This window comes from Typopeltis vanoorti, chromosome 25 (assembly GCF_054136105.1).
Source record: "Typopeltis vanoorti isolate ZY-2024b chromosome 25, IOZ_Tvanoo_1.0, whole genome shotgun sequence".
Lineage (NCBI taxonomy): Eukaryota > Metazoa > Arthropoda > Arachnida > Uropygi > Thelyphonidae > Typopeltis > Typopeltis vanoorti.
The window spans coordinates 11025638-11039591 of NC_143573.1; the positions used below are offsets into that span (position 1 = coordinate 11025638).

Genomic DNA, 13954 nt, shown 5'->3' on the forward strand with positions numbered 1-13954 from the left:
ACACCTGCTAAGAGTTAATTATCTGAGATAGCATGTATTGAAAGGGACACAAGGTTCAAGAGTGTATAATCTAATCATAGCATCAGGAAACTTAACAGTAACCCATCTGCACTTCAGGAAAGTGCCTGTGTTGTTTTCACTTGGAAGAGTACTAGACATGCAGAATTTTCTGTTAAGAAGGGATATATGTAGAATTACAAAGCAGGTGATTATGACAAACTTGAGGAGTCAGCTTTCAGCAGTGCCATGGCATAAGATTTGGATGGGACAGATGTTGATGGTTCATGGTTGGTGATCAAGAAGTGTTTGAAGAAAGCAATATCAGACTATACCAGATTCAGAGAGAGAAATCAGGTAGGAATTGGTTGAATAACATCATTAAGCAGGAGTTGCAAAACAAAGAAAAAAAGTTGTGGAGGGAGTATAAAGAAAAAGGTGATGACTTTAAAAAGTGCTGATGGTTGAGATATAACAGAAACAGACCAAATAGCTGAGTGATAGCAATATTGCAATTCTGGATGTGACAACTGATGGGAGAACAGAGGTTGAAGAATTGGAGGTGCTTAAGATACTGCAGAATTTCAATGCAAACATGGCCATGGGATTAGATGGTATATTGGCCTGTGTATTATGGTAATTTGCAAGAAAATTATCAACTCCTCTGACCAGGTTGTTTGATTTAAGCCTCCATTCTGGGAAGATTCAAATGGTGTGGAAAGAGGGCAAAATAGTTCCACTGCCTAAAGAGTCTCCAGGATAAGAAGTAGCAAATTATAGGCCAATTTGATTAGTATCTCAGGATCTGGCGTTAAGGTATTTGAGAAGTTGGTAAAGGAATTCAGGACTTGGGTGAATAGGAATATTGCCCTCGTAATTTGCTTATTTTTATAATAAAGGAATATGATAAAGGAAATGGATACTGCTGGACTTTATAAAGGCATTAGATAGTTACACACACAGAACTCTGTTGAATAAATTGGAGCAAAAGATAAAAATACAAAATATTTTTGAATTAGTCTCCATATTTCCCACAGAGGAAATTTGGGAAACTGAATAAATTAAATTGCAAGAAATTGTAAAAAAAACACAACAGAGGATGTTGCTAGAAATAGAACACAGGAAATCGCCAGGGGAAAAAAAAAGGAAATAGCAAAGCAGGAAACATACATAAAGTATACAAAATGACAATACGAAAAAGTAAAAAGGCAATGATGGAGACATAGGAAACAACTAAAAGAGTATGAAATCAGAAATAAAAATCTACAATTAATGTTTAAATTTTGAAATGTTATAGCAGCTTAATGTTGTTTATCTGAAATTTTTATGGTAAAACTAAATATGTGAGTCTGTACCATTAAAATCATAATAACCAGAGAACTTGGTCACCCCCATTTAAAAAGAGAAAGGGAACAGAAATAATGCATATTAGTCTGTGTGATACGTGCAGCTGACGTCAATGCTCTCTGACCAGACAGAGATCTAACGATGTACAGGTAAAATAAATTGATACTGTTCTCTTAGAATTGTAAATTAAAGAAATGTAAAAAAAGCTTACATTTTTATAGTCTTCACATATTTAGTTCATTATGAAGATTCAAGTGACATTAGATTAATTTAGTCTAATGTAACTTTTCTAAATTTAAAAGCTAATTCTAGATTTCTCTTTTTATAATTTCACAGTCTTCTAGTTCTTTCTTATCTCCCTTATTATTGTTTGCATTTGTACTTTCATGTTGTCATTTTGTGTGGCTTATCTATAGTTCTTGCCAGAACTTTTGTGTTTTGTTGTCAGTGTATTGTTTCTTACCATTACCTTTTGTACCATTTCCCATGATAATCTTATTTCCAGCAAATTTCCTTTGTTCTATAGTCAGTGTATGATTTCCTATCATTTTCTTTGTCTTTTGATTGTCATTTGCTAGGAAATTCAGTTCACCATCATGAAGGTTTTTGGCTTTTACATTTTGCAATAGTGAGCTTAAAATATCATTGGTTCTATGAGACTTAGTCTGGGACTTTTTTCTATAGTTTTTTGGTAATGTGGAATTTAGAGCATCCAAAAAAAATTTCAAACTTAGAAATGTTATTTCAGTAAATCTACCTTGAGTCATGACGTCACCATACCTATTCTGTCTGCCACTCGTAGTAACATCACACCATTCATTAAGCAGTAGTAGTATCAACACCTATGCACTGTCCAACTTCCTACACACCGAAGTAATTTCTCATCAGCTTTCTTCATTCCATCCGTCTCTATTCTTTGGATCAATATCCTCCATACTATTTTTCCCACTGAGTACAATCTCCCACTCTTCAAGAAACATATCACCAGGCTACAATTTTTCTCCTTAATCACTTGCCCACTGTAGTGTTATAGGTATTGTAATCTTACATGTGTGGAATCATCATAAAAAAATATATATAAAATAAATAAAAATAAAAATTATTCTGTGATTTGTTTGAAGTCAGAGTGGTGAGATGTACTAACAAAATTGTGTGATTAAATGTCTTGAATATCAAAGTATTATTTTTATGGCTATTTTGCCTGCTTTTGTTTAGGAGTGTCCCCTTTTTTAATGCCATTGGCTTTTTACTCAAGAATTCTTAGAGCATTGCAGATGTATTTTAGAGACAAATATATGTAGCATAATAGAAGAAAATTCCCACATACCTTTTCTTGGATGTTGTCTGTCTTCTTTCTGCGGTGTGCATACTTCTGCTGTTATAGTGTTGAAAGGGGAGTGTGTGTGTGTGGGGGGGGGGGGCTTTGGCAATGTGGGATAATTAATTTGAAGAAAAAAAAAAATTCTTTTTAAGGGTGGGTGGAGCGCTTTTTTGTAGGGTGGGAAAAAGATGAAAAGGGGGGGCTGAAAATAGAAACTGTTTTTTAGAGGAAGGGGAAGGGTTTATGGAAAAAAGGGGCCAGGGAGAGGGTTGACGGGGTGTGAGCCATTTTGACCATGTGGGTCATCGTCTGAACTCATGGAGAAAGTGGATGCTATGTTGTGTTGGCTTGGTGTTTCTGCCTTTGAAGAGTTTGTGTCATCACCTATTGGTCGGAGTTGTGACCTAATTTTTATGTTGTGAAGCTTCCAACACTCGGAGAATTATGTAGGGTCGGTGGACGTTGATTGAGTTCTCGTCACATTTTATGGCTATTGTTTCCGATATTCTAAGCATTGTTTTGTTGTCTTGTCTGTCTATTATGATGGCGTTGTTGATTTGCAGGGTATATTTCTGTTCAAGGGCGTGAACTGCTATTTCTGTTTTCCCTGTACTTTGTATTCTATTTCTCTTTTTGATGTTGTGTTTTTTAGTGTTTAAATGTTCTGGAATAGGGATGTTACAGTCATCATGGAAATGTTCTTGTGGTCTTGCCCATAAAGACCTGATGGTAGAACATGTGTAGGTGATATCACAGTCTTTTTGGCGGGGAAATTTGTAGACTACGTTGTGGTGTTCTAATATTTCTTTGTGTGTGTGAGATTTAGTCGGTTTTAGAAGATTTGCCAATTTTTGGTTCGTGGTGAATACCAGTTTGTAGTCAATATGTTTGAAAATGTATTTGTAGGCTTTGTATGTGTTCTGGATGTATGGCAGTTTGATAACTTTTTGTGTTGGGAAGTTTGTTTTGGTTGTTGGGTTGTTTTGATGGGTTTTTGCTGTCCTGTTTGCATAATTAAATAGTTGTGTGGGATAGTTGCGATTTTTTAAAAAAAGTATATCAAAGTATAATGTTACAGAGTATAAACCTATGCAAGGTATCTGTTGTCAGTGGTGCACCAGAAATCTCACTGATGTTTTTTTATATTTAGTATATAAGGGAGGTTTATCATTTTATATTAAATTTTTTCTGTAAACTAAGTTTTTTTTAATTGAAAAATTTTATTTTAAATACTTTTATTAAAGCATCTTTGGAATAATTATTGTCACTTTATTTCATTCTTTTGTTATGTAAGATGTGCATGAGAAAAATAATAATATACCACAAAATTCTGAGGGAAATGTTAAGATAGTCTTAAAAAGATTTAGCCAATTCTAGCATGCACCTTTAAAAAAAAAAAAGGTTCTCCATTCCTATTATATATTACATTATTTTGTATAGCAGTCTCTGCTATAATGCTCATCCATTGTACTAGGCATCTGGTTTTTAAAATCTTCAGATTTCTTCATCTGAAGAGGAGGAAAATTACATGGTCCTAAATAGACCATGTATTTTATGTTCACTTGTTCTCTGATTGGATCTTATTGATTTAATTTGAGTAGTACTGAGCCTCTTGAGGTGTAGAACAGTCATAAAAATGAACCAAGGCTCTTATATTTTCATCCTGAACTGTAACTGTTCATCTCTTGTCAGTGTAGTTTATAATAAGTTTTGTAAAAGAGCTTTAATTTTTTTTTTCTTTTATAAAATGGAGGGGACAGTTTTTGTTTTATATGGCATTGCTTCAGAGGTATATTTTAAATTATATTTTTTTAACCTTTTGCAGGTACACTTGAAGGATAAGCAAATAAAAATTTGCACATTAAGTTTCTTCACAATTGGCCTACTTGTATATAGAGACTATTGACTTTACATCAGTTGCCTCCTTGATTATGGGAAGGGTTACTTTCCATCCTGGTTTCAGACTTTATTGAGGTCTCATCAGTAGGAGCTGGACCATGAAAACTGAGCTTTAATCAATGCACAAGCTCATATAATTTCCATATACAAGTAATAAAATAGTATATGTATGTGCACTCAGCATGTTTATATACAGTAAACTAGTTGTGAAGATAATTCTTGTGAAAATTTTGCTTTTACTTAGGTAAAGGATTAAAACAAGAGTATAATTTCTTGCCAAGTATAGATTAAATTTCAACCAAGTGGAAAAACTTTCTTCAACAGTCTAATCCAGAGTATTTTAATATAGTGGTACATCATGTTACTCCTGGATTCAGCTCTCATTGATGAAACCTCTCGGTTAAAACCTGTGTGTGTGGGGGGGGATATCCTTCCCATAATGAATAGAATAGCATTATACATATCCAAAAGTTAACTTGCTTTGCATTATGGGATGCTGAGGTAATTGTGAAATCAACACCAGTATACAAATAGTCAACTTATTTTGCTGACACTTGGGTAAAACATTTCTTGTTGACTAGAATTTACACTGAAATTTGTTGAACTGTGATTTTATAATTGTCTTCAAAGCCCACAGATTCCTCTTTTGTTGAACAGTCGTATTGTTATCATATCTCTGTTTAGCACATCAACATTCAGTTTTAGAATGAACTCTCATTTGAAAAGTGAACTGGAGAATGAAAAATTACACTAGGTTCTCTGCATTCTTATGGGAATTATAGAATATGGTGGTGCATTTCTAAACATTGTCTTAATTTAGCTATTTACCAGCTTATTTTATTTATCATCAGATTCCTGATATGTACTCTTGGGGTGGGGGAGTTATGTTAGTACTACATCATCAAATTCCTGTCATGTACCTTCAAGGAAGGGGGGAGAGGGTATAGGATATCATAGAACTACATGAAAAACTTAACATCACCACTAACTTACTATCTACAATTTTCCTCCAAATCAATCTGTTACCTGTCAAGACTCCAACATTATCAGATCTTATAATTCTGTCTTCTAAGGCACTTTTTACTGTGTCGATCCACCTATATCTTAGTCTTCCTCTGGATCTTTTTCCTGCCAATCCTGGCATAGAAAACTTGTTTTGCTAATCTTACCTCTCCCATTCTGTTTAAGTGACCATACCACCTGGGATTAGCTCTGCTGACATATTCCTGGATGCTAACAATGTCAAGTTCTTTCCTAATATATTCATTTTTAATATGATATTGCCATTGATGTCATCTGTTCACACCCCTAATCTTTTTCAGGACTCTCATCTGCAGTCTCTCTTTGGTCAAGTGTTTTATTTCTAACCCAGCTTCCAGATCCATAAGTTAAAATTGGCATGAACACTGTCTTGTATACAGCTAATTTAGTGTTTTGATTAATTTCCCTCTTATTCCACATGAATGAATTCAATTGACTTCCTACCATACCAGCTTTGTTGATTCTGTTTTCTTTTTCCATATTTAATTTACCATCTTCATTAAAAATCATGCCTAAGTAGCTGAAATGTTTTCCTTGTTCTATAGATTCTCCATTCGCAATGCATTGTCTTTGTCTTGTTATTGTCTTTGACTTGTTACTGCTGAACTTCATACCATATCTATAACAACAGTTATTGAATTTAGTCAGGGAATCTTGCAGACTTGTACCAGATTTATTTAGAAGTATAACATCTGCATAAAGTAAACAGTTCAGATTAACATCTCCAATTTTGATATCAGGTTTAATACCACTTTCCTTCATAATGTGATCCATATAGATAATGAATAACAGAGGGGATAATGTACATCCTTGTCTCACATCAGATTTAACATTAAACCGTCTTCCTGTACTTCCTTCAATTCTAACTGCTGACTTACAACTCAAATAAAGACTAAGTATTGCTTGATATAATGCCCCATTGACACCATATAACTGCAGCGTATTGAATAGCTTCTCTCTTGGCACCTTGTCATATGCTTTTTCCAAATCGACAAAACTTAAATACAGATCTTTGTTGTATTCCCATGCTTTCTCGACTATTTGTCATAAAGTGAAGATCTGATCCTGACAGCCTCTATTTGGCCTGAATCCAGCTTGTTCTTCACCAAGCTTTTCTTCCACAATTCTTCTCAACTGTTTCTCAAGTATACTTGCATATATCTTGCTAGAAACACTCAGTAGGGAAATACCTCTGTAATTCTCACATTCAGTTTTATTTCCCTTTTTATATATGGGTACTGTGAGAGCTCTACTGCAATTATCTGGAATTCTTCCCTCTTTCTAGGCCTTCTGAACTATGCAGTACAGCCACTGTAAGACTTTTATACCACATACTTCAGCATTTCTGGTCGAATATCTCCCTTTCCACATTTCAAGCCTTTGATGGCTTTTTCTACTTCAAGTATGGATATGTATTCCTGACTGTATGCCTGTTGAGTGTTTTTTACCACTGTGCTGTCATCACTGCTTGTTTCATTTAGCAATTTTTCAAAGTAATTACTCCATACTTCAAGGATATCTTTTTCTCCTGTTTCCATGTCGCCTTTGTCATCTCTAATTCCTTTTACAGCACTCTTTCCTCCATTTCTGAGCTTCTTCAACAACCTCCAGAATATTTTGCCATCTTCTTGATATTTATTTTCTATGTTCTTGCCAAAGTCCTCCCATGACTTTTGTTTAGCTCATTTTACACAGTGTTTAGCTTTCTTACATTTGTCTCTGTATTCTTTAAGAGCACAAGCTGACTTATTTGCCAGGAATTTTTGATATGCTTTCTTCTTTTCCTTCACTGCCTCTTTAACTTCCTGTGTCCACCATGGAGTTCTGATTTTTCTGCCCTTGCAGATAACCTCACCGCATACATCTCTGGCTGAATCATTCAATGTTTTCTTCAGGATTTTCCACTGAATTTTCAAGGTTTGGTTCCTGTTCTCAAACTCTTGCATTTTTTTTCTTGAATAATGTACTTGTATTTTAGTCTACAGTTCACATATGAGAGCAGCTCAACTTTTATTCACTTTAAAACTTCTTTACATGTTCTTTTCAATATGAAATTCAATTTTATCCTGCTCAAGACTAAATGGTGATCACTTCCAATTTCAAATCCTTTGTACACTCTAGTTCTGCACCAGTGAGAAAACATCCTTATTAACAATAACATAGTCAATCAGACTTTTCTTATTCCTCTCCATGTGAATTTATGCACATTTTTATGTTGGAACATTGTGTTAGTAATAACCAGTCCATGATTATTACTGAGCAATAACCCAACAAGTATTTCTCAATATTATTAGTTTTGCTATTTTCTCCAAATTTTCCCAAAATATTTTTTGTATATATGACAATCATTTCCTACTCTGCTATTTAGATTCCCAACAAGGATGAAGTTTTCCTTTTTCATTGTGTTAGTTTGCTAAAGCCTCCAAAAATTCCTCCACTTCTACCTTAGTAGAACTTTCTGTTGGACCATAGGCACAAATAAGTCTCATTGTCCAGTTCCCATTCTGATATATGCCTACATCACTCTACTTGATATTGCCTGCCATTCAAGAAGATTAGCCTCGTATTTAGTGTTGAATACTATAGCAACTCCTTCTTTTCCTTGATTGTCATTGCATGAGTATAAAATTTTGCATTTATTGCCCAGAAAGATCTCACCAGTTTTTGTATTTTTTTTGTTTCTGTCACCCCTATTATGTCAATCTGTACTTATCTATTTCCTCAGCTAACTTCATTTCTTTGCCATTCAGGCTTCTTATGTTTATAGTACTGATGTTGAGTTGGTGTGTTTCAGGATTTGTTCCAGTAGATAAGTTTTTGCTGTTCGTCCTGCTTCTCTGTGGAAAAAAACCCATGAAAAATGCATTATAGTACTACATGAAAAGGTTATATCATTACTACCTTCATGTTGACCATTTTTCTTATATTAATATGTTATCTGTGAAGACTTGAGTTTTATGATCTTATATTATTGGCTTCCTCTGAGCCATTTTAGCAAATAATGCTTGTTTCACTAACCTTTCCTTTTCCATTCTGTTTTATGTTAGTCCCACTCAAGAAAGGTTTCTTTGTGAACCTATAGTACATTTGTACCATGGGTGTGCTAATGATTTTTTTAATCCTTTTATTGATTTTCTATTTATTTTTTACCATGTCTTGGAAACCCTGCTCTAGAAACCAAACATAAAACTTTTTCAAGCCACTTCAAGTCTCCATCTCCCACCTAAAAATAGTGACCATACTACCTGATATTGCTCTGCTAACGTATTCTTTGAATGCTACCAATGTCAAGTTTCTTTTGCTCATTTTTTAATATAATACTGCCTTTGATCAATCTGTTCGCTTCCCTATTTTTTTTTTTCTCAGAATATTCATATCTGTGGTTTCCATTCTTTCATGAAATGCTGTATTTCTAATCCACTTTTCAGTTCCATAAGCTAAAATTGGTTTCCAGCACTGTTTTGTTTATAGCTAGTTTAGTGTTTTTGCTAATTTTTGACTTACTGCATATAAATTTATTCAGTTAACTTTCTACCATACCAGCTAATTCTGTTGTCCGTTTCCATATTTAGTTTCCTGTTTTCACTAAAATTTTTGTCTAAATAGCCAGAATGTTTTATTGTTTCTATGAGTTCTCCATTGAGGATGCAGTTGATATTTTCCATATTTCTTTTTTCTCTACTCTGTCTTTTTAATTACTGATTTCATACTAAATTTATTACATCAGTTATTCAGTTTAGTCAAGAAGTCATCCAGATTTTCACTGGATTTTTTAGGAGTATAACATCTGCACGAAGAGCTGTGATTAGCATCTCCAATTTTGATATCAGATTTAATGCCACTTTCCTTCATAATGTGATCCATATACAGGATAAATAATAGTAAAGATAATGTGCACACTTGTCTCAAACCTGATTTAACATCAGATCACAAAAAACACACAAGAAACAATAAATGGAAGAAATTAAATTATACCTACATGAAGACAAGTCTTATGTGGGACACTAGCTATGAATACTGTTGGCTAGTCTTGGGCAGGAGGCCTAAGAGTTAGTTTCCCAATTCTTTGGAAGTTTTATGCAACCATATTTATTTAGGTTATGCTGGTTCTTTAAATCTGCAATCAATTCCAAAAAGTCTTTCAAGTATGTATTTACTGTGATGAAGCATGATAGTGCATCTTCCTCTATGCATCTGATTCCTGGAGATCTCTTGTAATAATAAATATTACTAAGAACACTCAATATGGATATCCTTTTTAACAGAGGCATAGTGAGGCTATGGCCAATGTGGCCCCGGCCATAGGCACAAAAATTGATAATTTTAAGGTTTTTTTTTAGAAGGTGCAATTTTCTTTCCTGGCCGTAGATGCCAACTGTGCAATTTTGTTTCCTGGCCATAGGTGCCAAAATTTCCTCACGACGTCTCTGCTTTTTAATGTGCTCACATTTAGTTTTATTTCCCTTTTTATAGATGGACACTCTGAAAAATCTATTCCAACTTCCTCAAATTTGACTCTCGGACCTGCACTGCATAATTTGCTTCAAATTGTGCAGTGTAGATACTAAACCTTTCATGTCTCCATACTTGAGCATTTATGAGTGAGAATACAAGTACATAAAGTAATAATGATTATAAGAAGAAAATTCCTGGCAAGATATTTAAGACAAAAATGCAAGCGAATTAGAAAAATTCAAACGTGGTATTAAATCCATGAACCTATTTCTGTTTGCAGTATAATTGAAATATTCAATTCAAGTTAGTCCTCACTATTTTTCTAGTAAGTATCACTGCTGTAAAGAGTCTTTTAGGCTGCTTGAATAGATAATATTTTTAATTACTTTTATTCCATGGTTTAAAGATCAAAACTTATTCCAGATTTTTTTCATTGTTTACATAATTCATTACAAAAAATTGAGTATTTTTTATTCTAATAATATGTTGAGACTTAGTAAAAACACGTGTGTGTGTGTGTGTGTGTGTGTGTGTGTGTGTGTGTGTGTGTGTGTGTCCCCTTCCTACAAAAAGGGTTCTGTAAGGATTTTTTTTTTTTTTTTCTGTTTAATTTTTGCATAATTTGGAAACCCAATTCTAGAAACCAATATAGAACTCTTTCAAGCCGCTTCAGTAAGCACGGGATGTGGTTTCACACCAGATAACAAAATTCATCTCCCACTATAAAGACAATCGCAAAAAACATCTCTGCCCATGGCAGTTGAACCTACAGCCTGTTCACTCGAGAGCAGACAGGCTAGCCAGCCAGACCAGCAATTTCTAATTAAGAATTTATTTCTAATGAAGAATTAATAATTTTCTAATTATGAGCTTATTTTTTACAAAGAATGACTTTTGTTTTTTTTAGATGTTCCGTGTAATAAAGATGAAATTATTAATATTGTAAATCGATTTGCCTATGTGAAAACAACAATTTGGGGACAGACCTTTGATGTTCTTTGTGAACCTATTCAGAGTGATCCCAGCCATTTAGCTTATACAGGCATGTATTTGGAGCATCATACAGATATGAATTACAGGGAAAAGTCTCCAGGTAAGAATATATTTTAGATATGAATTTTATTATCTTGTAATGCTTCATTTCATTTGAAATAAGTCAAAAATTTATATACCACCCAATTTTTTAAAACCATGACAGAGTAATTGAGAAATCACTGTATAATCTTTATAATAAATAAGTACTAATCTTTTTTGCCCTTGTTCAGAAGAACAACTGTATTCAGATTCCAAATTTTTATGGTGCCATCATAAAAATAATTACTATGTTTATTTCTTGATTTGAATATCATGTATTAGGTTCCAAAATTTGACACACTTATCAGGCATTTAATTTATGGTGCATTTTCTGTTGAATAACTCTGAAGTAATAAGAAGCCAGTGCAGAAAGGTGCATCAAATTAGGAGGTATTACTCATTTGGTTAATTGGTAAGAATTAACTACCACAGAAGACAATGGCTGGGCCTGTCATGAGTTAATTCTTACTGTTTGTAGAAGAATTGAATGCAAATAAGCAGCTGGCCAACTATGTTCTTAACTTCTGTTACAGAAGATATTTAAAGAAAGTTTTTTTTTTATGTTGGGAAACATGAAAGCCTAATTTTTATCATTAATAACAGGGGTTCATGTGGCTTTTAACACATCCAAGGATGATTGATAGTAACTTAGGAAAACCATAAACTAAAAATTTCTCCATTCCAACATAACAGGTATGATTTAAAAAAAAAAAAAAAAAAAAATTCATGGTCAACATTTGAACGTTACTGCACATTGTATTTTGTGATATCTGACAATCAGGAGTGTTAATTCAGGAAGTAACTTAAACTGCAAATTGATATTCAGATATGATGCATTGGGGCAGTATTAGTTAGGTTAATTTGAACTTGCTATGGTGTATTCAGTGTAGTTCAAAGCTACGGTGTAATTCAAACTACGGTGTAGTTCAAATTCGAAAGACTATTCATGGAATCAGCCTCGGCCCTAAGAAACTCTCCAAACCTCAACAGATTTGGTTGCATGAGACTGCCCAATTTGGGAGGCTTACATCAGCAAACCTTCAGCCCAACAGCCAAGAATACCTACTTAGCCTGCTAGGGAGCACCATCAGGACTTTTAGGAGAACAATATCTTCCTCGCTTCATTCTCAGTTACTGTGTTGTAGTGCCTACATGCCTTGTTTGTAAGTTCCTTTTGAAGATGACAACGTGACGCCGAAATATCAGAAATATTTATTAAAGTTTAATTTAATTTATATTCTTATGTACATTGTCAATTCCTTAAGTTATTTAGTAATGCATAACCAACATATAAGCTTGTCTACAAGAATTATAATAAATTTAGTTTAATCCTTTATCCAAGTGTAAGCAAACAAAGTTTGCGCCTGAAAATATCTTCAGGACTGAGGTAAGGTGGTACATCACTAGGCAACTTGGAGAAAAGGTGGACCAAGCTCTCATCACTCTTTGTCTCGGTATCTCCCATAATGCAAAGCACATCTCTTTGCAAGATGTATACTGCTATGCATTAAGGGAAGAGCCACTACCCAGACCAGTTTTGACCTTTATTGAGGTTTCGTCAGTGGGAGGCAGACCCAGAGTGGTGATACTAAGGCAGAAGCAATGGAGAGGTCATATTTACTTATATGAGTCGCCAACCTGTTTAGCACCTTATTATTAAATTACTCTGGAATTATATTAAATTACAATAAAGGTTGAAACCGGTCTGGGTAGTGGCCTTTCCCTTAATGCATAGCATTATACATGTCTGCAAGGAGATGTACTTTGCATTGTGAGAGATACTGAGACAAGGAGTGATGAGAGCATGGTCCACATTTGCTCCGAATTGCCAACAGATGTACCACCTTGCCTCAGTCCTGAAGATATTTTCAGGTGCAGACTTTGTTTGCTCACACTTGGATAAAGGATTAAACTAAATTTATTATAGTCTAACCAAGTGCAAAATAAACTTCCAACATCCTGCTTATTAAACATACATTCTCCTACTAAGAGTCTTGGACACTCCTCTGATTTCATTGCAATCAGAGGAGCAGACTACATAGTATGTGATTTTGTGACCTGTAATGGAAAATAAGTATTCACTTCACTTTATAAGTCATTTTGACTTTTTGATAAGTGACAAATACACTGAAAGAATTTTAGAATTAACATCACTTCAGAGAGAAATAGTACTTGGATGTTAATGTGGGGGAAATATAAGTACATACTGCTTCATAGCTATTAAGTATTCCCATAGAGGATAAGATATAAATAATTAAATTCCATATGATGATACAGCGTTCCCCCTTTATCCAGGAGTTCACGGTACCATCTATTCCCCCCCCCCCCCCATTTTTTCCGTGCTCCGTAACCGGCATAGGTTGACGTATCAGACCTATGGCTGGGTTAGTATTCCTGACTGTAATCCGTGTGTGTCCTCTGACCGGTTTGCCTGCTTGCGGGATGAAAAACACCAGATAAACTGGCGGAAAAACCCTGCTGCCCATGCCCAAGACTGGCTAACTTGTCTATGGCTGAGGAAGATCCTTGAGCTCCTCACGTCATTGACAGGAATCGAATCTAGGACACTCCTTCCCCAGGCATATGGTTGTGAAGTGCAAAGCCACTAGGCTAACCGTGCGGACAGCATAAGATATGACCAGGCAGGACTAAAATACTGATTTAAGAGCTTATGCTTCTTCAGAAAGTTAAAGGCTGAGGCACTGTAGCTTCTAAATGTTGTTAGAACACCTATGAGAGCTCTTCCAGTCTGAATTTTTTTTTTTTTTTTTTTTTTTTTTCCAGTTTAAATTTCAAGCTTTCATTCAAATGAATGAACTT

General features: G+C 34.5%; 1 protein-coding gene across 6 annotated transcripts in view; it reads left to right on the forward strand.

The window, feature by feature from the left end:
• Positions 1-13954, forward strand: part of LOC150092536 (uncharacterized) — a 159153-nt gene that overhangs the window by 75681 nt on the left and 69518 nt on the right. For all 6 annotated transcript variants that reach the window (XM_090414684.1, XM_090414686.1, XM_090414689.1 and 3 more), the window contains one exon: positions 10968-11153. In XM_090414684.1, coding sequence (XP_090270810.1) covers positions 10968-11153 — 186 coding nt within the window. The remainder of the gene's footprint in view (positions 1-10967; positions 11154-13954) is intronic.